This window comes from Rhinopithecus bieti, unplaced genomic scaffold (assembly GCF_001698545.2).
Source record: "Rhinopithecus bieti isolate Rb0 unplaced genomic scaffold, ASM169854v2 scaffold_15296, whole genome shotgun sequence".
Classification (NCBI taxonomy): domain Eukaryota; kingdom Metazoa; phylum Chordata; class Mammalia; order Primates; family Cercopithecidae; genus Rhinopithecus; species Rhinopithecus bieti.
The window spans coordinates 3516669-3540702 of NW_016809075.1; the positions used below are offsets into that span (position 1 = coordinate 3516669).

General features: G+C 45.0%; 2 protein-coding genes across 3 annotated transcripts in view; one reads left to right on the top strand and one right to left on the bottom strand.

The window, feature by feature from the left end:
* Positions 1-1868: 1868 nt before the first annotated feature.
* On the bottom strand, positions 1869-19186 carry ZNF791 (zinc finger protein 791). The gene is made up of 4 exons (XM_017888437.1): positions 19019-19186; positions 7743-7869; positions 6556-6616; positions 1869-3977 (listed from the first exon to the last, which is right to left on the bottom strand). Exons 1-4 carry the CDS (start codon positions 19019-19021, stop codon positions 2438-2440), a joined length of 1731 nt encoding a protein of 576 aa, XP_017743926.1. The 5' UTR covers positions 19022-19186; the 3' UTR covers positions 1869-2437.
* A 91-nt stretch (positions 19187-19277) lies between these two features.
* Positions 19278-24034, top strand: part of ZNF490 (zinc finger protein 490) — a 48010-nt gene continuing 43253 nt past the window's right edge. For both annotated transcript variants that reach the window (XM_017888521.1, XM_017888522.1), the window contains exon 1: positions 19278-19538. In XM_017888521.1, the coding sequence (XP_017744010.1) occupies positions 19422-19538 (117 nt within the window). In that variant the 5' untranslated portion in view covers positions 19278-19421. The remainder of the gene's footprint in view (positions 19539-24034) is intronic.

Sequence of the window (24034 nt, forward strand, 5' to 3'; positions counted from 1 at the left end):
AAAACTTCAATTTACTCATGAATCAAGACATCAAAAGAGAAAAGTTTTACTAACTGATTTAATGAGAAAATACAACCTTTTAAACTTTTGACTACTGCTTAAAGAGTACTTACAGAATTATCTCACTTCCAGGATTTCTTGGAAAAATAATGTTATAATTGATGTCCAGAGATGTACTTGAAGAATAAGCCAGTGATAAAAAAAATTTTTTTAAGTTTTTGGTGTGTGGGATGGAGTCTTGCTCTGTTGCCAAGGCTGGAGTGTAGTGGCACAATCTCAGCTTACTGTAGTCTCCGCCTCCCAGGTTCAAATGATTCTCCTGCCTCAGCCTCCCAAGTAGCTGGAATTACAGGCACCCGCCACCACACCCAGCTAATTTTTGTATTTTCAGTAGAGATGGGGTTTCACCATCTTGGCCAGGCTGGTCTCAAACTCCTGACCTCAGGTGATCTGCCTGCCTTGGTCTCCCAAAGTGCTGGGATTACAGGCATAAGCCACCGTGCCCAGCCTTAACTTTTATATCATGTGTGATGAATTTATATCATGGTGTGAATTTTCTGGAGCATTATACAGTCAGAAGTTGCTTAATCATGGGTATATGTTCTGAGAAACGTGTTGTTAGGTGATTTCCTTATAGTACAAACATCACAAAGTGAACTTACACAAATCTAGATGGTATAGCTACAACACATCTAGACTATATGGTACAGTCTATTGCTACTGGGCTATAAACCATACAGCGTATTATTGTACTGAACACTGCAGAAAATTGTAACAAAATGTTAAGTATTTATGAGTCTAAACATAGAAAATACACACAGTAAACATGCAGTATAAAAGATAAAAAAAGATGCACCTGCATAGGACGCTTGCCATGAACACAGCTTGCAGGACTAGAAGTTGCCCTGGATGAGTCAGCGAGTGGTGAGTGAATGGGAAGGCCTGGGATGTTACTGTACAGTAATGGAGAATTTATAAACACTGTACATAGACTACACTACATTCATAAAAACATTTTTTCCTCAATAATAAATAAACCTTAACTTACTGTACATTATTTTCTTTATAAACTTATTTTTAAAACCTTTGACGTAATAATTTAGCTTAAAACACATTGTACAGCTGTACAAAATATTTTATGTCCATATTCTATAAGCTTTTTCTATTAATTCTTTTTTACTTTTAATATTATTTTTGTTAAAGACTAAGACACAAACACACATTAGTGTAGGACTACCCGGGGTGAGGATCATCAATATTGTCTTCCGCCTTCACGTTTTGTCCCGCTGGAATACGTTCAGGGGCAGTCCTGCACATGGAGCCATCATCGCCTATCGTAACAGTGCCTTTTTTCTGGAATATCTCCTGAAGGACCTGCCTGAGACTGTCTTACTGTTAAAAAAATAAATACGAATACATTTTAAAACAGTATTGTAGATATATAAACCAGTAATGTAGCCATTTATTATCAAGTATATATTGCACATAATTATATGTGCTGTAATTTTTTTTTTTTTTTTTTTGAGACAGTCTCTCGCTTTGTCACCCAGGCTGGACTATAGTGGCAGATCTTGGCTCACTGCAACCTCCACCTCCCAGGTTCAAGCGATTCTCCTGTCTCAGCCTCTCAAGTTGTTGGGACTACAGGTGCACCACCACACCCAGCTAATTTTTGTATTTCTAATGGAGACAGGGTTTCATCATGTTGACCAGGCCGGTCTTGAACTCCTGACCTCAACTGATCCTCCCACCTCAGCTTCCCAAAGTGCTGGGATTACAGGTATGAGCCACTGTGCCCAGCCAATTTACTTTTTTTAATCTTTGATACAGAGTATCACTCTGTCACCCATGCTGGGCTGCCACTGCTTGATCTTGGTTCACTGTAGCCTTGAACTCCCGTGCTCAAGCAGTCCTCCTGCCTCAGCCTCCCAAGTAGATGGGACTACAGGGTGTGCTTCCACACTTAGAAAATGTTTTTAGTTTTTGTAGAGACGGGGTCTCACTATGTTGACCAGCGCAGTCACAAACTCCTGGCATCAAGCAATCCTACCGCCTTAGTCTCCCAGTGTTGGGATTACAGGTGTGAGCCAACATGCCCAGCTGTGTTGTACTTTTATGCAACTGAAAATGCAATAGGTTTACACCAGCACCATGAACACTTAAATAATGTGCTGCACTATGGTGTTTCTACCGCTACTAAATTGCAGTTGATAGAAATGTTTTAGGTATTATATAATCTTATGGGGCCACCAACCTGTATATGGTCCATTGCTCACTGAAACATGATTACATGGTACCTGACTATACATGAATTATCTTGCATCTTGCTTTCTATATTACACTGGTAGGATTTCTCTCTTCACTGGGAATTTTCACAACTTTGAAAGTATCTGTTAGAATTGAAAACTTTCCCCTATTTCTCCCATTTATAGAGTTTCTATCGAGTGTGCATTCTCATATGCTTTTGTAAGGATGTGGACAAACTGAAGGCTTTTCCACATTGCTTACATTCAACAGGTTTCTCACAACTGTGAATTCTTTCATGTCTTTGAAAGGAACTGTGAAGACTAAAGGCCTTCCCACATTCTTTACATTTATAGGGTTTCTCTCCAGTATGCATTCTCATGTGTCCTTGAAAGCTTGTGGGATAAATAAAGGCCTTCCCGCATTCCTTACATTCATAAGGTTTCTCCCCAGTGTGAGTTCTTTCATGTATCTGAATGTAACTAGAACAACTAAAGGCTTTTCCACATTGTTTACATTCATAGGGTTTCTCTCCAGTGTGAGTCCGCTCATGTGTTCGTAATGCACTAGGAAAAATGAAGGCCTTCCCACAGTCCCTACATTTATAAGGTCCGTCTCCAGTGTGGGTAATCATGTGTCTTCGAAAGTTCTCGAGAGAAATGAAGGCTTTTGCACATTCCTTACACTCATAGGGTTTTTCTCCAGTGTGATTTCTCTCATGGATTTGCAAATCTAGAGGATAATTGAAGGTTTTCCCACATTTTTTACATTCGTAGGGTTTTTCTCCAGTGTGAGTCCTTTCATGTATTCGAAAGTAACTGGTCCGACTGAAGGCTTTCCCACATTCTTTACACTTATAGGGTTTCTCTCCAGTGTGCACTCTCAGGTGTACTCGAAAGGCTGGGCGTGCACTGAAAGACTTCCCACATTCTTTACATTTATAGGGCTTCTCTCCAGTATGAGTTCTTTCATGAATTTGAATGGAGGTGGAACATCTGAAGGCTTTACCACATTGTTTACATTTATAGGGTTTCTCTCCAGTGTGAATTCTTTCGTGTACTCGTAAAAAACTGGGAAAAATGAATGCCTTCCCACATTCCTTGCATTTATAAGGTCTATCGCCGTTGTGTGTTATCATGTGTGTTAGAACACTTGTGTGGGAAATGAAGGCTTTCCCACATTCCTTACATGCGTAGGGTTTCTCTCCAGTGTGAGTTCTTTCGTGTATTCGAATAGAACTGGGACAACTGAAGGCTTTCCCACATTTTTTACATTCATAGGGCTTTTCTCCAGTGTGAATCCTTTCATGAATTCGAAGTGAACTGGGACAACTAAGAGCTTTTCCACATTGCTTACATTCATAGGGTTTTTCTCCAATGTGCGTCCGCTCATGTGTTTGAAAGGGTTGGTGATATATGAAGGTTTTTCCACATTGTTTACATTTATAGGGTTTTTCTCCAGTGTGACTCCTTTCATGTCTTTGAAAGGATTTGAGATAACTAAAGGCTTTCCCACATTCCTTACATTTATATGGCTTCTCAAATAGCTCATATCCAGTGTGAGACCTCATGTGTCTAGTAAGGGATGAACGACGCATGAAGACTTTTCCACAGACAGTACATTCATATGGTTTTACTCCAGCAGTGTTCTTCCTCACACTGAGATTGGGACTGAAGGTTTCTGCACGTTGACTACCTTCTTTACCTTCACAGAGTCTCTCTCCCATATGGCTTCTGTAAAAAATTAGAAGCACAGTAATACTGGTTGTGTATTAATGATTTTATATTTATCATCAGGTAGCAGAACTAAATTTCTTTTTTTTTTTTTTTTGAGATGGAGTTTCGCTCTTGTTCCTCAGGCTGGAGTGCAATAGCACGATCTCAGCTCACTGCAACCTCCACCTCCCAGCTTTAAGCGATTCTCCTACCTCGGCCTCCCAAGTAGCTGGGATTACAGGCATGCGCCATCACACCCTGCTAATTTTGTATTTTTAGTAGAGATAGAGTTTTGCCATGTTGGTCAGGCTGGTCTTGAACTCCTGACCTCAAGTGATCTGCCCGCCTTGACCTCCCAAAGTGCTGGGATTACAGGCGTGAGCCACTGCACCTGGCAGCAGAACTAAATTTTTATCATTTTCAGGGAAATAGTTTTCTGCCCTGTCTGACTTGTTTAAAAATGAATATACTCAATGTTCAGCAAGAGGGCCTGTGTCACTGATAGCTATTATCAGAACAATAGTACTGATGTATGGGGTTTTTTTTTTTGTTTCGTTTTGAGACAGAGTCTCACTCTGTTGTCCAGACTGGAGTACAGTAATGCAATCATGGCTTACTGCAGCCTTGAACTCCCAGGCTCAATCAATCCTCCCACCTCAGCCTCCCATGTAGCTGGAACTACAGGCGTGCACCCCCATGACTGACTGAATTTTCTATTTCTTGTAGAGATAGGGTCTCGTCTTGTCGCCCAGGCTGGTTTCAAACTCCTGAGTTCAAATGATCTGCTCACCTTGGCTTCCTGAAGTTATATGTGAGGCTTTAAAATACTGTTTCCAAGGCTGGGCACGGTGGCTCACGCCTGTAATCCCAGCACTTTGGGAGGCTGAGGTGGGTGGATCACTTGGGGTCAGGAGTTTGAGACCAGCCTGGCCAACACGGTGAAACCCCATCTCTACTAAAAAATACAAAAATCACCCGGTGTGGTGGTATGTGCCTATAATCCCAGCTACTCGGGAGGCTGAGGCAAAAGAACTGCTTGAACCCAGGGGGTGGAGTAGTGAGCCAAGATCATACTACTGCACTCCAGCCTGGGTGACAGAGTGAGAGACTGTCTCACAAAACAAACAAACAAAAAAAATTGTTCCCAAGTACAATATTTTTCTTTCTTTCTTTCTTCTTTTTTTTTTTTTTGAGATGGAGGATGGAGTCTCTCTCTTGCCCAGGCTGGAGTGCGTGGTGTGATCTGGGCTCACTGTAACCTCTGCCTCCCAGATTCAAGTGATTCTCCTGCCTCAGCCTCTTGAGTAGCTGGGATTACAGGTGTGCACCACCACGCCTGGCTAGTTTTTGTATTTCTAGTAGAGACAGGTTTTCACTATGTTCGCCAGGCTGGTCTTGATCTCCTCACCTCTGCTGATCCGCCCACCTTACCTTCCCAAAGTGCTGGGATTATAAGCGTGAGGCACAGTGCCCGGCCCAAGTATAATATTTTTCAACCAGTGGACATCTGTGTCACTTGCGAAAACATTTTTGGTAAACATTTTCTGATAATAAATAAATTTGGGGCCCAGTGGCTCAGGCCTGTAATCCCAGCACTTTGGAAGGCTGAGGTGGATAGATCATCTGAGGTCAGGAGTTTGAGACCAGCCTGGCCAACATGGCAAAAACCTGTCTCTACTAAAAATACAAAAATTAGGCCGGGCACAGTGGCTCACGCCTGTAATCCCAGCACTTTGGGAGGCCGAGGTGGGCGGATCATGAGGTCAGGAGATTGAGACCATCCTGGCTAACATGGTGAAATCCCATCTCTACTAAAAATACAAAAAATTAGCCAGGCATGGTGGCGGGTGCCTGTAGTCCCAGCTACTTGGGAGGCTGAGGCAGGAGAATGGCGTGAACCTGGGAGGCAGAGCTTGCAGTGAGCCGAAATTGCGCCACTGCACTCCAGCCTGGGAGACAGCAAGACTCTGTCTCAAACAAAACAAAACAAAACAAAAAAACAAAAATTAGCCGAGTGTGGTGGCACGTGCTTGTAATCCCAGCTACTCAGGAGGCTGAGGCAGGAAAATCACTTGATCCTGGGAGGCGGAGGTTGCAGTGAGCAAAGATCATGCCACTGCACTCCAGCCTGAGTGACAGAGCAAAACCTCATCTCGAGAAAAAAATTAAAAAAATAAATAAATAAACAAATAAATAAATAAATTTGGAGCTGCACTTGTTTCTTGCTTTAAAAGTGTCACAACTTTTTTTTTTTCCTTGAGATGGAGTCTCACTCTGTTGCGCAGGCTGGAGTGCAGTGGCATGATCTCGGCTCACTGCAACCTCTACCTCCTGGGTTCAGGTAATTCTCTGCCTCAGCCTCCCGAGTAGCTGGGATTATAGGCGCCCACCACCACAACTGGCTAACTTTTTTGTATTTTTAGTAGAGACAGGGTTTCACCATGTTGACCAGGCTGGTCTTGAACTCCTGACCTCGTGATCTACTCACTGCAGCCTCCCAAAGTGCTGAGATTACAGGCGTGAGCCACGGCGCCTGGCCATAATATTTTTAAGATTCTTTCAAGGAACACTGCTATTTCTTGTGAGTACAACTCACCTTAGATTTCTCCCCTGGTTTTTGTGTTGATCTTCAACATTCTGGTCTTCCCATTTTTCCCCTAAAATGTAGATCAAGAATAATCATGATAAAGTATTAAAAATGATACAAATATTATTATAGGTTCACAATGAGCTGTAACCATGCTTTGTTTATTTACAGAAGTATTCCCTTTTTAGATTCCAAATCTCGGAACAGTGATTATGAGCAAGAAATGCTAGTTCTCTAATTGACTATATGAAAAAATGATGTCGGCCAGGCGCGGTGGCTCACGCCTGTAATCCCAGCACTTTGGGAGGCTGAGGCGGGCGGCTCACGAGGTCAGGAGATTGAGACCATCCTGGCTAACACAGTGAAACCCCGTCTCTACTAAAATACAAAAAATTAGTCGGGCGTGGTGGCGGGCGCCTGTAGTCCCAGCTACTTGGGAGGCTGAGGCAGGAGAATGGCATGAACCTGGGAAGTGAAGCTTGCAGTGAGCCAAGACCATGCCACTGCACTCCAGCCTGGGCGACAGAGCAAGACTCTGTCTCGGAAAAAAGAAAAAAAAAGAAAAAATGATGTCACTGGGGTGCGGTGGCTCATGACTGTAATCCCCACACTTTGGGAGGCTGAGGTGGGAGGATCACTTGAGGTCAGCAGTTCAAGACCAGCCTGGCCAACACGGTGAAACCCTGTCTCTACTAAAAATACAAAAATTAGCTGGGCATGGTGGTAGGCACCTGTAATCCCAGGTACTCGAGAGGCTGAGGCAGGAGAATCGCCTGAACCCGGGAAGCAGAGGCTGCAGTGAGCCAAGATCCCGCCACTGTACTCCACCCTGGGGAACAGGACGAGACTTGATCTCAAAAAAAAAAAAAAAGGCCAGGCACAGTGGCTCACGCCTGTAATCCCAGCACTTTGGGAGGCTGAGGCGGGCAGATTACTTGCAGTCAGGAGTTCAAGACCAGCCTGACCAACATGGTGAAATCCCGTCTCTACTAAAAATAGAAAAATTAGCCAGGCGTGGTGGCACATGCCTGTAATCCCAGCTACTTGGGAGGCTGAGGCAGGAGAATTGCCTGAAGCTGGGAGATGGAGGTTGTGGTGAGCTGAGATAGTGCCATTGCTCTCCAGCCTGGGCAACAAGAGTGAAACTCTGTCTCAAAAAAACAAAAAAAAGAAAGAAAAAATGATGTCACCCTTACCTATAGATGCCAGGTTCTTGAATGTTTCCTGCATCACATCTCTGTAGAGTTTCTTCTGTGAAGGAGCCAGCAGAGCCCACTCCTCCTGGCTGAAGCTCACAGACACATCCTCAAAAGCCACTGAGTCCTGAAACATCCAATATAAGTAGAGGAGAATAGGTGAGATTGATAAGGATGAGAGGTATACTCAATTCATAAGAAATTCACACATGATTTTGTGGTCTCCAGACATTTAGTGTATGACTCGATTGTTAGAAATTTAACAGCATATTGAACATATAAACTTACGGCTACATCTTTACTGTGGTCACTATAAGCTCTCTAATGGTAGTATCTAGTTCAACTTGGAAAAATGAAAGAAATCCTACACAAATGAGACAAACTTTAAGATCAATTTTTTCTTCCTTCCTTTTTGAGACACACATGGTCTTGCTCTGCTACCTAGGCTGGAGTACAGTGGTACAATCACAGCTCATTGGAGCCTAGACCTCTCAGGCTCAAGCAATCCTCCAACCTCAGCCTCCTGAGTAACTGGGACTACAGGAACACACCACTACACCTGGCTAAGTATTTTGTGTGTATTTTTTGTAGAGATGGGGTTTTGCCATGTTACCCAGGCTGGTCTCAAACTCCTCAGCTTAAGCGATTCACCAGTCTTGGTCTCTCAAATTGCTGGGATTACAGGCAATACTTTATGAGATAAATCTCTTCAATACTTTATGAGATAAATTCTTATTTCTTGTGTGTTTGTTGTTTTCTAAGAGACAGAGTCTTGCTCTGTCACCCAGGCTCAAGTGCAGCAATCATAACTCACTGTAGCCTCAGATCCCTGGGCCCCCAAGACATCCTTCTGCCTCAGCTTCACGAGTAGTTAGGACTACAGATGTGCAACACCACACCCAGCTAATTTTTAATTTTTTTTTTTTTTTGTTAGAAATGGGGTTTTGTTATGTTGTCCGGGTTGATCTTGAACTCTCGGCCTCAAGTGATCCTCCTGCCTCGGCCTCCCAAAGTGTTGTGATTTCAGGTATGAATAACCACACCCAGCCCACAGCGTAATTTCTTATTACCCAAATCATTCAGCGTTCCTGAAGATGTGGGATTAAATGAGGTGGAGGTTTTAATAAGTAAATACACATTGAGAATCTTCTATCCCCTTTGTTATACATGAGAGGCCAGGAGGCTTGTGGAAATCCAACTTGTAACAAGGTCTAGCTGCCCATACCGTCCTGAAGTATTTGAGGCCATTAGAACTCAGATTCTGCTGACTGAATGGAAATACTCTTTTAGAGATATATTAATTTCAACTTGTTTCCGATATATACATGTCACCATGTGGTGGCATTATAGGCGTGAGCCACCGCGCCCGGCTGTGTGCGTAATATTTATCATAGACTCAGTTTTTCCTTTTACTTTCTGTCCCACTTCATGAGGCTAGGAAGTTACTGGGAACACAGAGCTTAGGCACAAGGAAGGGGCCCTCACAACTAAGACCTTCACAAAATCCTTATACCCATGAGCCTCAGAACTGCTTCCAACCAATTTGTAGCACAAATACATATACACACGGAGATAAAATGTCAGAAGATCACTTTCTGGAAGATCCATAATCATGTCATCTGGGCTTTGCTGACTTTGAAGAATAGATTGACAGTATCAATTTTCTTTTTTTTTTTTTGAGACGGAGTCTGGCTCTGCCGCCCAGGCTGGAGTGCAGTGGCTGGATCTCAGCTCACTGCAAGCTCCGCCTCCCAGGTTCACGCCATTCTCCTGCCTCAGCCTCCTGAGTAGCTGGGACTACAGGCGCCCGCCACCTCGCCCGGCTAGTTTTTTGTATTTTTTAGTAGACACGGGGTTTCACCAGGTTAGCCAGGATGGTCTCGATCTCCTGACCTCGTGATCCGCCCATCTCGGCCTCCCAAAATGCTGGGATTACAGGCTTGAGCCACTGCGCCCGGCTGACAGTATCAATTTTCAAGGGACTTCACTGACATCCACAATGGTCTGATGGTGAATTTGCCCATGATTATATAAAATTAACAGGTAATTTCATACCTCCAAAGGAACATAAAATCTGGGTTGGGATGGCTCATGCCTGTAATCCCAGCACTTTGGGAGGCCGAGGCAGGTGGATCACCTGAGGTCAGGAGTTCGAGACCACCCTGATCAACATGGTGAAACCCCGTCTCTACTAAAAATACAAAAATTAGTTGGGCATGGTGGTGCATGCATGTAATCCCAGCTACTTGGGAGGTAGAGGCAGGAGAATCGCTTGCACCTGGGAGGCAGAGGTTGCAGTGAGCTGAGACTGCACCACTGCAGTCCAGCCTGGGCAACAGAGCGAGACTCCATCTCAAAAAAAAAAAAAGGGCTCGGTACGGTGGCTCATGCCTGTAATCCCAGCACTTTGGGAGGCTGAGGCGGGCAGATCACAAGGTCAGGAGATCGAGACCATCCTGGCTTATACGGTGAAACCCCGTCTCTACTAAAAAACACACACACACAAAATTAGCCGGGCGTGGTGGCGGATGCCTGTAGTCCCAGCTACTTGGGAGGCTGAGGCAGGAGAATGGCATGTAACCGGGAGGCGGAGCTTGCAGTGAGCCCAGATTGTGCCACTGCACTCCAGCCTGTGTGACAGAGCTAGACTCCGTCTCAAAAAAAAAAAAACGAGAACATAAAATCTCCTTTCTCCAGTTTCAGGAGAAAGTGATTCCCAGACAGACACTCTAGGGGCTGTTGTCCCAGGTTCTCTCATTTCCATGCACTCATGTGCACCATACATGAAAAGATCCACACAGTTAGAAGGGGGTTTCTTAAGTCATCAGGACTAGGGTCTGAGCAGGAAGAAATTTGGCTCCAGGCAACTCTCCCTTCTTGACAAGTTCATCTGCATGCCTGGGTGCTCTCTGTAAGGTTTATTTACATTTACATATAATAGAAAATAAATATTTTGGCCAGGCGTGATAGCTCCTGTCTATAATCCCAGCACTTTGGGAGGCTGAGGTGGGCAGAGCCCAGGAGTTTGAGACCAGCCTGGGCAACATGGTGAAACACTGTCTCTACAAAATATACAAAACTTGGCCAGGCATGGTGGTGCATACCTGTGGTCTCAGCTACTTGGGAGGCTGAGGTGGGAGGATTGCTTGAGCCCGCTAAGTCAAGGGTGCAGTGAGCCAAAACTATACTACTGCACTCCAGCCAAAAATAACTAAAGATTTCATGTATAGCATTTTACTAAAAAATAAAAAGAAAAAAGAAAACAGAAAAAAAAAGTATCATATCCTTGATAATTAGGAAATGTCAAATAGTTCCCACTTCAAACTGAATAGGAAGACAAAACTAATCGATTAAGATAACATTAGTGTTGATGACTACAGAGAACAATTATGTGCAAATGAAGGATCAATTGATACACTCCACCACTTTTTTTAAGTTTGTAAATTTAAACTTGACCAAGACCCAGTCATTTTTATCCAGCCACCAGAGAATTCACTGTACGCTTGCACTTGGAGACTGAAACAAAAATAGTAGGAGCATTATTTTCCACAAAGCAAACAAAACAAAACCATGAAAAAGACTAAACACCACAACCTTGGAATGGGTAGCTTGCAGCTTCAGATACTAACACGTGAAAAATATACTGAGAGGTGGCTGGGCGTGGTGGCTTTAACCTGTAATCCCCAGCACTTTAGGAGACTTAGGTGGATGGATCATGAGGTCAAGAGATTGAGACCATCCTGATCAACATGGTGAAACCCGGTCGCTACTAAAAATACAAAAATTAGCTGGGCATGGTGACTTATGCCTGTAGCCCCAGCTACTCGGGAGGCTGAGGCAGGAGAATTGCTTGAACCTGGGAGGCGGAGGTGGCAGTGAGCTGAGATCACACCCCTGCACTCCAGCCTGGCAACAGAGCAGACTCCATCTCAAAAAAAAAAAAAAGAAAAAAAAAAAGGCCAGGCACAGTGGCTCACGCCTATAATCCAGCACTTTGGGAGGCCAAGGCGGGTGGATCACAAGGTCAGGAGATCAAGACCATCCTGGCTAACACGGTGAAACCCCATCTCTACTAAAAATACAAAAATTAGCCGGGCATGGTGGTGTGCACCTGTAATCCCAGCTACTTGGGAAGCTAAGGCAGGAGAATCACTTGAACCTGGGGGGTGGAGGTTGCAGTGTGCTGCGATCTCGCCACTGCAGTCCCGCCTGGGCGACAAGGGCGAAACTCCGTGTCAAAAAACAAACAAAAAAGGCAGAATTTAGCCCTGCCTGTGGCACACATCTGTAGTTCCAGCTATTCAGGAGGCTGAGGTGGTGGTTGCAGTAGGCTGAGATCATGCCACTGCATTCCAGCCTGTGTGACAGGGTATACCCTGTCTCAAAAAAAAAAAAAGACTTCCAGCAGGTAGAAAGTCAGAGAGGACATAGTTTAGTTGAAAGGCAACAACTAGGTTTAATTAAAATCTATGGAATGCTTCATCCAACAGAACAACACACATTCTTCTCAAATTCATGTGGAACATTCACCATGATAAACCGTGTTGTGTACAAAAACACACCTTACCAATTTTCAAAGAATATAAATTATATAAAACATGCTCTCAGACCACCATGGTATTAATCTAGAAATCAGTAACAGAAGAATAGTTAGAAAACCATCAAACATTTGGAAATAAAACCCAACACAGTTCTAAACATGAATCAAAAAAGTCTCAAGAAAAATTAAATTTGGGCTGGGTGCAGTGACTCACGCCTGTAATCCTAGCACTTTGGGGGGCCGAAGTGGGCGGATCACAAGGTCAGGAGTTCGAGACCAGCCTGGCCAACATGGTGAAACCCCGTCTCTACTAAAATACAAAATTAGCCAGGCATGGTGGCACATGCCTGTAATTCCAGCTACTTGGGAGGCCGAGGCAGGAGAATGGTTTGAACCCGGGTGGAGGAGGATGCAGTGAGCTGAGATTGCACCACTGCACCCCAGCCTGAGTGACACAGCGAGATGCCATCTCAAAAAAAAAAAAAGAAGAAGAAAAAAGAAAATTAAATTTGAATTAAATGAAAATAGAACTTATCAAAATTGGAATGCAAAAAAAACAGTGCCTAAGTGAAATTTATACTATTAAACTCTCACACACCCACAAAAAATTTATACACGAATCTTACACCTTTCACAAAAATTAAGCCCAAATCAATCATAGATGTAAATGTAACATGCAAAACTATCCACTTGGCTTTGGCGATGAGTTTTTAGATAAACCACTAAAAGCACAATCTATGAAAGGAAAAAATAAGTTTCACTTCATTACAATGAAAAGCTCCTGGTCGGGTGCAGTGGCTCATGCCTATAATCCCAGCACTTTGGGAGGCCGAGGTGGGCGGATCATGAGGTCAGGAGATCAAGACCATCCTGGCTAACACGGTGAAACCCCATCTCTACTAAATTACAGAAAAATTAGCCGGGCGTTGTGGTGGGTGCCTGTAGTCCTGGCTACTCTGTAGTCTGAGGCAGGAGAATGGTGTGAACTCGGGAGGCGGAGTGTGCAGTGGACCGAGATCGCGCCACTGTACTCCAGCCTGGGTGACAGAGCGAGACTCTGTCTCCAAAAAAAAAAAAAAAAGAAAAAAGAAAACTCCTACTCTGTGAAAGAAAGTGTTAAAAGAATAAAATAAAAGGCACAGACAGATTTTGCAAATCTTCACAAAAGCACTTATCTGATTAAGGACTAGTATCTGAAATATCCAAAGAACTCTTTTTTTTTTCTTTTTCGAGACAGTCTTACTCTGTCTCCCAGGCTGGAGTGCGGTGGTGTGATCTCAGCTCACTGCAACCTCCACCACTTAGGCTCAAGGGATTCTCATGCCTCAGCCTCCCAAATAGCTGGGACTATAGGGGTGTACCACCACATTGGGCTAATTTATTTTCCCGATCCCATGGCAGCTCCAGCCCCAGCCTCGGCCCCACCACTCCTCAGCCCTGCTCCCCAGTAGCCTGGGTGGCCCCACATGAGCCTCCATGCCTAGCATCCTTTTTGTTTTTTTGAGACAGGATCCATTATGTTGCCCATGCTGGGCTTATAATCCTGGGTGCAGGCAATCCTCCCGCTTTAGCCTCTGGAGTAGCTAGGATGACAAGCATGTGCCACCATGCCTGCCTCCAATTCCAACTCTTAAATCTCAACAACAATAAGACAAACGAACCAGCGAAAAATGGGCAAAAGACCTGAACACACACCTCACCAATGAAAGATATACAGATGGCAAATATACATATGAAGAGATGCTCAACATTATATGCCATTAGGGAGCTGCAAATAAAACTGAAGAGATATCACTTTACACTGATTAGAATGTACAAAGTTCAAAATGCTAAGAACGGCAACGAATAGCAAAGATGTAGACAACAGGAATCCTCATTCCTTGCCAATGGGAATGGAAAATAGTATGTCTACTTTGGAAGATAGACAGTTTCTAACAAAACGTCCTCTTACCAGTGGACCATGCAATCACATTCCTTGCTATTTACTCACGTGAGTTGAAAACTACTGTTCACACAAAAACCTGCCCATGAATATTTACGGGAGGTTTCTTGATAACTGCAAATTTAAGACTTAACCGACTGGGCGTGGTGGCTCATGCCTGTAATCCCAGCACTTTGGGAGGCTGAGGGGGGCGGATCACGAGGTCAGGAGATTGAGACCATCCTGGTTAACACAGTAAAACCCCATCTCTACTAAAAATACAAAAAATTAGCCAGGCGTGGTGGCACACGCCTGTAATCCCAGTTACTTGGGAGGCTGAGGCAGGAGAATTGCTTGAACTTGGGAGGTGGAGGTTGCAGTGAGCTGAGAGCGTGCCACTGCACTCCAGCCTGGGTGACAGAGTGAGACTCCATCTCAAAAAAAAAAAAAGACTTAACCAAGACATCATGCAACAGGTTTATGGATAAACAATCTGTGGTACAATCTTTTTTTTTTTCTTTGAGACGGAGTCTTGCTCTTGTTGTCCAGGCTGGAGTGCCTGGCTCACTGCAACCTCCACTTTACAGGTTCAAGCAATTCTCCTGCCTCAGCCTCCTGAGTAGTTGAGATTACATGTGTGTGCCACCACGCCAGGCTAATTTTTGTATTTTTAGTAGAGACGGGGTTTCGTCATGTTGGCCAGGCTGGTCTCAAACTCCTTACCTTGTGATCCACCCGCCTGGGCCTCCCAAAGTGCTGGCATTACAGGCATGAGCCAGCGTGCCTGGCTGGTACAATCTTACGATGAAATATTGTTCATTGGTAAGAGAAATCAGGTATCAAGCCATGAAGACACAGAAGAACCTTAAAAGTATATGGCTCAGTGAAGGAAGCCAATCTGAGAAGGCTATATCCTGAATAACTCCAAGTATATTACATTCAGGAAAATATAAAACCTTAAGACAGCAAAAGTATCTTTGGATGTCAAGAAATTGTGGGAGGCCCGGGTGGGAGAACTGCTTGAGCCCAGGAGTTCCAGACCAGCCTGGGCATTATGGCGAAACCCCACCTCTACAGAAAATATGAAAATTAGATGGGGATGGTGGTGCACGCATGTAGTCCCAGCTACTCAGAGGAGGCAGGAGTATCACTTGAGCCCAGGAGGTGGAGGTTGCAGTGAGCCATGATCACGCCACTGCACTCCAACCTGGACGATGGAGTGAGACCCTGTCTCAAAAAAAAAAAAGTTAAGCATGGGAGACTGAGGTGGGAGGATGGCTTGAGGCCAGGAGTTCCAGACCAGCTTGGGCAATAGAGTGAGACACTGTATCCAAAAAAAAAAAAAAAAAAAAAGCCAGGTGCAGTGGCTCACACCTGTAATCCCAGCACTTTGGGAGGCCGAGGTGGGCAGATTGCCTAGGTTGGGAGTTCAAGACCGGCCTGACCAACATGGAGAAACCCCATCTCTACTAAAAATACAAAATTAGCTGGGTGTGGTGGCGCATGCCTGTAATCCCAGCTACTCAGAGGCTGAGGCAGAAGAATCGCTTGAACCCGGGAAGCAGAGGTTGTGGTGAGCCAAGATTGTGCCACTGCATTCCAGCCTGCGCAACAAGAGCAAAACTCTGTCTCAAAAAAAAAAAACAAAAAAATTAAACATATTCCCCAGCTTGGACCCAGACTCTCCCAGCTTGAAAAATGTAACCTTGGTCCGGCGTGGTGGTTCACACCTGTAATCCTAGCACTTTGGGAGGCCGAGGCAGGCAGATCACCTGAGGTCAGGAGTTCGAGACCAGCCTGGTCAACATGGTGAAACCCTGTCTCTACTAAAAATACAAAAAAATTGGCCAGGCATGGTGGCACACGCCTGTAATCCCAGCTACTTGGGAGGCTGAGGCAGGAGAATTGCTTGAACCCAGGAGTCAGAGGTTGCAGTGAGCTGAAATCGTGCCACTGCACTCCAGCCTGGGCAACAGAGTGAGACTCGGTCTCAAAAAAAAATAAAAAAGAAAAATGTAACCCCTAAAGTGTGTCAGTACCTGGTAATGCAGGATAGGAGCACCTGATCAGCAAGGAACTATGGGAGCTCCATACCTCTTTCTCTCCTATGGCAGCAAAGAAACATTAGATTCCCCAGGTTTCCATTTTCCCAAGTGAGGAAACTCTCAACCAGATTGAGATTGAGGTTCTGATGCAAAGGAGCTCCTCAATTCATTAACCCTGTCTCTAGAAACATAAGTCCTGACCTTCACAGACACTGTCAATATGCACCAATTACACTCAGTACACCTACATTACAGATGTGAAACTCAAACGTAATGTCTAAAAACACACCCAAGGAAACCACAGTTTAAACCTCAGACATCCTTCCCTCTTCCTCTAACAGCATCTGCCTGTGGATCCTCAACTTCCAAGTGCTCTGCAGTTTCTCTCAGTACAAAGGGATCCTTCCATGGCGGGCATGAGTAGCTGGCAGACCTGTAGGGGAGACTCCCCAGGAAGAACCAATTGAGCCTTCAGTGATCTTTCTTTGCAGGCTCAAGGGTGGACTTAGCTTGGAAACACTTATCTCAGGCCTCTGGTCCCCAGTTGCAAGGCTCTGGAACATTACTAGTAATTTTAAATGAGACAATTTAATTAAATTCTTAAGGATTGTTCCTTAAACATCCAGCAGAGGGCCTGGCACAATGGCTCACGCCTGTAATCCCAGCACTTTGGGAGGCCGAGGTGGGTGGATCACCTGAGGTCAGGAGTTTGAGACCAGACTGGCCAACATGGTGAAACCCTGTCTCTACTAAAAATACAAAAAAACTAGCCAGGCATGGTGGCATGTGCCTGTAATCCCAGCTACTAGGGAGGCTGAGGCAGGAGAATCGCTGTCAATATGCACCAATTACACTCAGTGCACCTACATTCCAGATGTGAAACTCAAATGTAATGTCTAAAAACATACCCAAGGAAACCACAATTAAAACCTCTGACATCCTCCCCTCTTCCCCTAACAGCATCTGCCTGTGGGTCCTCAGCTTCCAAGTACAGAGGTTGCAGTAAGCCAAAATTGTGCCACTGCACTCCAGCCTGGGCAACAGAGACTTGGGCTTTAAAAAAAAAAAAAATCCAGCAGAATTACTTAAACACAGTGTTTATGTATAAAGGAAGCAAGAGGCCAGGCGTGGTGGCTCACGCCTGTAATCCCAGCACTTTCGGAGGCTGAGGCGGGTGGATCACGAGGTCAGGAGATCGAGACCATCCTGGGTAACACAGTGAAACACCATCTCTACAGGAAAAAAAAAAAAAAATTAGCTGGGCGTGGTAGCGCGTGCCTGTAATCCCAGCTACTAGGGAGGCTGAGGCAGGAGAATCACTTGAACCCGGTAGGTGGAGGTTGCAGTGAACGGAGATCGTGTCACTGCACTCCAGCCTGGTGACAAAGCTAAACTCTGGGAAGGAAGGAAGGAAGGAAGGAAGGAAGGAAGGAAGGAAGGAAGGAAGGAAGGAAGAAAATTTTAAGGCATTTAACAAGAAAACCCACTATTGCTTTCAGAAAATGAGAATGTCGGGCAGGGCATAGTGGCTCCTGCCTGGAATCCTAGCACTTTGGGATGCTGAGGCTGGAGAATCGCTTGAGCCCAGGAGTTCAAGACCAGCCTGAGCAACAGCCAGACCCCATCTGTTAAAAAAGAAAGAAAGAAAGAAAATGATAATGTCAGTCAATTATTTCCATGGCAAGAAATAGTTTACCAAAGTATTACTTATATCGGAATGCTTCTAGGTGTTGCAAGTTTAAGTCCTGGAATACCATCTGAAATCATCAAACTAAAAGAACAGACCTCAGAAACATATTCCATGTGCTCAGGGGAAGAACAAAGAATTTTTAATAAATGTAACACTGAGATTTTTTTGTTTTCTGAGATTCATTCACTTTTTGCCTCTTTGGAAATATTTGGTACTATCTCTCAAGTTATTCTGATAACATATATTTTATATTTATTGGAAAAATGACATTCAAATGAATAAATCTTTTCAAGGTCATAAACCCAAGGCAGGACAGTGCCAATCTGAAACTGTGCTGAAAACATAGATCACCCAGGAAAGTTTACAAAAAGGAACCTCAGCCCAAAGGAGTTCCCATAGGATGTCTGTGCCCTGGAAAGATACCAGAATGAGGGGCACAGCATTTTATGCAGAGTAGTTCCAAGTGAATAATTTTTCTGATTTTTTTTTCTCTGATGTAAAATATCCACAAACAAGAAATCTTTTAAAAGAGGCATCAATTGGAAAAAAGATTATTAAAATACTGCGTGTGTTTGAAATGCACCACACAGGACAATGAGTTGGTGACGATGTTTTCCACTGGAGAGGAGAAGTAGGCGTTTGGGAACACGGGGAGGGATCTGGAAATCTAGGGATTAATGGCCCGCCGTGGGAGGAGCTAGGGGGACAGGGTAGTGGATTTGAGACTCTGCTTCCAACATCTTTGGAAGACTCAGGGGGAAACCACCGTTGGGAATAAAGAAGGGACTGCAGACCCTACAGACTGCAGCTCCTCCCATTCAAACCAAACACACAAGGCGGGATTCTCCCCATGACCCTTCCGTGGTCCCTGCACAATCTGGGAAAGACTTGGGGCTGCGGGCGCGGAGCTGCCCAGAGAGGGCTCCGGGGCTGGGACCGCAGTCGCCGCGCAGGGACGGGACCGGACTCTTGGCGTCCCAGCTGCCAGCCCAGCCCCACACTGCGGCCGGAGGTGACTGTGGGGAGGCCCGGGTCCCGCGACCACGTCCGGTTCCAACTAGGCCGGCCCTGCACACTCACCATTTTCCGGCCTCGGGGGTATCCCGGTGTTGTCCCTACGGTTCACGGAGCCAGCGCACTGTACAGCGCATCCGATGCAGGGGGACAGCAACCTGACGCGTCAAGGTGCCAGGAGACCAAAAGCTGAGCACAACCCGATCGCATAGTGACGTAACACGCATTCGCGAAGGGTAGTCGTACCCCTCTTTCCGGCGGCGCCCCTGATTGGACAGTTAATACAGCCCCGCCCCCTTTTGTCCAAATGACAGCTAGGCGGCTGGTCTAGTAGCTAGGCAGATCTCGCTTCCGCCGGTGGGACGGAACTGGTGCCCTCCGTGGACAATTGTGTTGAAGCAGAAATTGTTCCGGATCTCGGGTCGGACACGGAAGTCTTCCTGCAGTGTTTCTGGATGCGGGGACAGGGATGCGCAGGAATTCCAGTCTCAGTTTCCAGATGGAGCGACCCCTCGAGGAGCAAGTCCAGAGCAAGTGGTCGTCTAGTCAAGGCCTCACAGGAACGGGAGAGTCTGATGTCCTCCAGGTACCAGGGGCTTGGCATAATGTTGTAAGGCCTCTCGTGGAATAGTGACCCTTGTTTATAAACAGACGGTTACTCCATCATGTGTAATAAAAAGTGTGGGTGTATTTTAATCTTTGACTATAACAGCGTTGAGGCGTCCACCTTTCTTTTCCCCACCTCCACACATTTGGCACTTCAGAAAGGGAACCCCAAGCCAGGGCTTGGTGGCGCACACCTGTAGTCCCAGCTACTGCGTGGTGGGGTGGGGTGGGGGAGTTGGGGGGGGGGCTGAGGCGGGTGATCATGTGTCTTCAGGAGTTTGAGTTCAGTCTGGGCAACATGGCAGAACCCATCCAAGAAAAAAAAAAAAAAAAGGAAGAAAGAAAGAAAAAAGAATTCCGTAGACACCCGGAGACACTTGCTCTGGTGTAAATTGCAACCCTAACCTGGGCCACAGGGACTTCTTTTCAGACCAATCACGTCTATGAGGGACGTGTTCAGTAAACTGCATTCTTACTGTGGAAAAATGGTTTCTTTTGTTGGTTGGTTGTTGTTTTTAGGTTTAAGCATGTTTTTAGCTTTTCATTTTCATTTTTGTAGATTATGGTTAAAATGCACTTGTGGTACGATGGATATATTCATAGGGCGAAGTCTGCTTTTAGTGCACCCATTCACCCAGAGTGTAATATTGTATCCAATAGGTAATATTCATGCCTCATCCCTCTCTCTTCAACCTATTGGCATCTCCAGTGTCTATTATTTCCACTCTTATGCCATGTTTACCATTGTTTAGCTCCACTATATGTAAGAGATGCAGTTTTTGACTTTCTCTTTTTGTTATCGCACTTAGGATAGCCTCCAGTCCCATCCATGTGCTGAAAAGTGGAAGGGAAATTTATCTGATAAGTTTTCTAGAGTGTCCCTACAGAACTTTGAAAGGCCAAGAGTCAGCCAGCCTGGGCAACATAGCGAGATCCATTTCTAAAAAAATTTTTTAATTAGCTAAGACATGGTGTTTCACCTGTAGTCTAGCTACTCGAGCTGAGGCGGAAGATCTCAAGGCTAAGGTTTTGAGGTTACAGTGAGCCAGATTGTGCCAGTGCATTCCAGCCTGGGAGAAGACAGCTGATCTCTAAATTTTTTTTTAAAGTAGAAACATTTTCATTTTTCTCATTATAGAGGAGACAGTGTAACTTGAAAACTCTCATATCAACCCTTCTTGTAGCTTGTGTGTAACAGGTAGAGAAGGGGGGAAACAAGTGCTTCCAGGTTGCAGATGTGATGTTGGTTCTAAATTGCTGAAACTCACAAAATGCAATCCTCTTGTTTCTATTAGAGCAGACAGTGAACACCATGGACAAAGCATCAAGACTCAAACTGTAAGTGAGATTGCTACCGCAGTGTGGCCACCTTCCTGGTTTATAATGACCATTTGGGCCTCGTGTTCTGTGACCTCTTTGTGGGGGTCTTTGGGGTCTTTGTGAAGCATCAACACACTCCCATAGTCAAGGCCAATAACCAGGCTCTCAGATGTGTCCTGTTCATTGCCCTTCACCCTGTTACTCCATTGTCCCTTTACCTTCATTGGTCATCCCACACAGGCACCTGGTATCCTTTGGAATATCACATTTGAGCTGGGTGCATGTCATGCCTGTATCCTGGCACTTTGGGAGACTGAGGTGGGAGGATTGCTTGAGTCCAGGAATTGGAGACCGTGTGGGCAATGTAGTGAGACTCGTCTCTACAAAAAAATTAAAAAAATTGGCGGGGTGCAGTATCTCATGCCCGTAATCTCAGCCCTTAGGAGGTAAGGTGGGTGGATTCTATCTTGAGGCCAGGAGTTGGAAACTAACCTGCCAACATGGTGAAACCTAATCTCTATTAAAAATATTTTTAGGACCGGCGCGGTGGCTCAAAGCCTGTAATCCCAGCACTTTGGGAGGCCGAGACGGGCAGATCACGAAGGTCAGGAATCGAGGGACCATCCTGGCTAACATGGTGAAACCCCGTCTTACTAAAAATACAAAAAAAAATAGCCGGGCGAAGGAAATTCTAAATTTTATCGGGCAAATCATGTGCGGGAGCGCCTGATAGTCGCCCCAGAGACTACGCGGGAGGCCTGAGACAGAAGAGGCGAATGCTTTGGGAAACCCGGCACCGGCGAGAGGCTTGCCCAAGCTCGAGGCATCCAGGCCGCACTCGCTACTCGCAACAGCAAAATACTGGCCGAGGCGACTGAGACGAGACTCGCAGTCATCAAAAAAAAAAAAAAAAAAAATACTCACAAAGTATTAACCATTATCTAGGGGTTTAATTACGGATGCAAGTGTTCACATCGCCAAATATCCAATAATAGTATCGATTAAAAGAAAAAAAAATACACAATGATATTATAATAGCAGCTAAGGGGCACACCTGTAATCCCAGCTGCTTGGGTGGCTGAGGCACGAGAATCGCTTGAATCTGGGAGGAGGAGGTTGCAGTGAGCTGAGATTGCGTCACTGTACTCTAGCCTGGGCAACAGAGTGAAACTCTGTTTCAGAAATAAATAAATAAATAAATAAATAAAGATAAAAAATTAGCTGGACATGGTGACATAGTCCCAGCTTCTCAGGAGGCTGAGGCAGGAGGATGGCTTCAACCTGAGACTGTGGTGACCTGTGATGGTGCCACTGTACTCTAGCCTGGGCAACAGAGCTAGACCCTGTCTCAAAAAAATCACAAAAACCACACATTTGGAGTTATGTTTACTTGTTTGCATAGTTTGGACAAAATGATCACTGTAGTTCTGACCTTCCAGGTAACCACGCAAGAGACAGATAAGGCACTGGTTGGTATCAGGGGTACCTAATTCCGTCATTGCTGTCAGTTCCCTGATCTAAGTGACTCTGTAATTCCAACACTTTGGGAGGCTGAAGTGGGAGGAATTTCATGGGGAATGACTACAGCCTTCATGCATGTAGATACATAATCTGAGCCTGAATATGTCATCTTCACATAAAACCACCATTTGGTTATTGAGCGTTCTGTGAATCCTGAGTTCCTTGGCTCATGGGAGCTTCAGTGTGGCTTTTCCTGGCCAGGAGCTTGCCTAACATTTTCAACAATCCAATCCTTAAGTTCAGCATGCTGGTATTTTTCAGTGTCTGGGTCACCGTCCTTCTTGTCTACCAAAACCCCAAACGGGGAAGGTCTCAATCCTGGCCTCCACTGATTTGCTGCGGCTTCTCTGTCTGCAGATGCTATGCTGTTACTGTTCTTGTTCGTTCCTTTTTTTTTTTTTTTTTTGGAGACAGGGTTCTTGCTGTGTTGCGCAGGCTGGTCTCAAGCTCCTGGCTTCAAGCAATCCTCCTGCCTCAGCAGCCTCCCAAAGTGCAGGGATTACAGGTGTGAGTCACCACACCTGGCCTGAGTTTTCAGTTTTGACAGTTCTCAGTATATGTGGTGGCACGCATTTGGACTTTAATACTGAGAAATTCCATTATTATTATTATTGTTATTATATTGTATTACTATTACTATTATGTGCTGTCGCCCAGGCTGGAGTGCAGTGGCAAGATCACAGCTCACTGTAGACTCAACTTCACAGGCTCAAGCAATCCCCTGCCTCAGTCTCCCTGGGCACTACTAGCTGGGACTAGTAGCTGGGACTAGGACTAGGTGTGTGCCACCATGCTTGGCTAATTTAAGAAAAAAATTTTTTTTTTTTTAGTTGGGCGTGGTGGTGCACATCTGTAATCCCAGCTATTTGGGGAGGCTGAGACAGGAAAATTGCTTGAAACCGGAAGGTGGAGGTTGCAGTGAGCCGAGATTGTGCGACTGCACTCTAGCCTGGGTGACAGAGCGAGACTCCATCTCAAAAAAAAAAAAATTAAAATTTTAAAGTTTAGAGACAGGATCCCCTATATTGCCTAGGTTGATCTTGAACTCCTGGACTCAAGTGATCCTCCCACATCAGCCTCCCAAAGTGTTGGGATTATAGGTGTGAGCTACTGCACCCGGCCAATTTCATTATTACTTATGAGCCATATGAGTTTAGACAAGAGTTTGTGCCCTCCATACTTAACTTTTTTCATTTGCAGGATGGGAGGTATGATTGGGTGGGGCTAATCAAATGAAATACTAGTGATTATGAAATCACATTAGTCACCACAGTGATATGCAAACATAAACTATTGAAATATTGAATAAAATAGGATTTTACTTGTTCTTTAGTAAAACACAAAGCTGTTCATTTTTTTTCTTTCCTAACATGTGCTGGAAATCTACCATATGGAAATGACACTTGTGAATGGTCATGGACTTTTAGGCCTTTGCTGATCATTAAAATAAAATCTTCCTGGCCAGGCGTGGTGGCTCATGCCCGTAATCCCAGCACTTTGGGAGGCCGAGGCGGGTGGATCACCTGAGGTCGGGAGTTCGAGACCAGCCTGACCGACATGGAGAAACCCTGTCTTTACTAAAAATACAAAATTGGCCGGGCGTGGTGGCACATGCCTATAATCCCACCTTCTAAA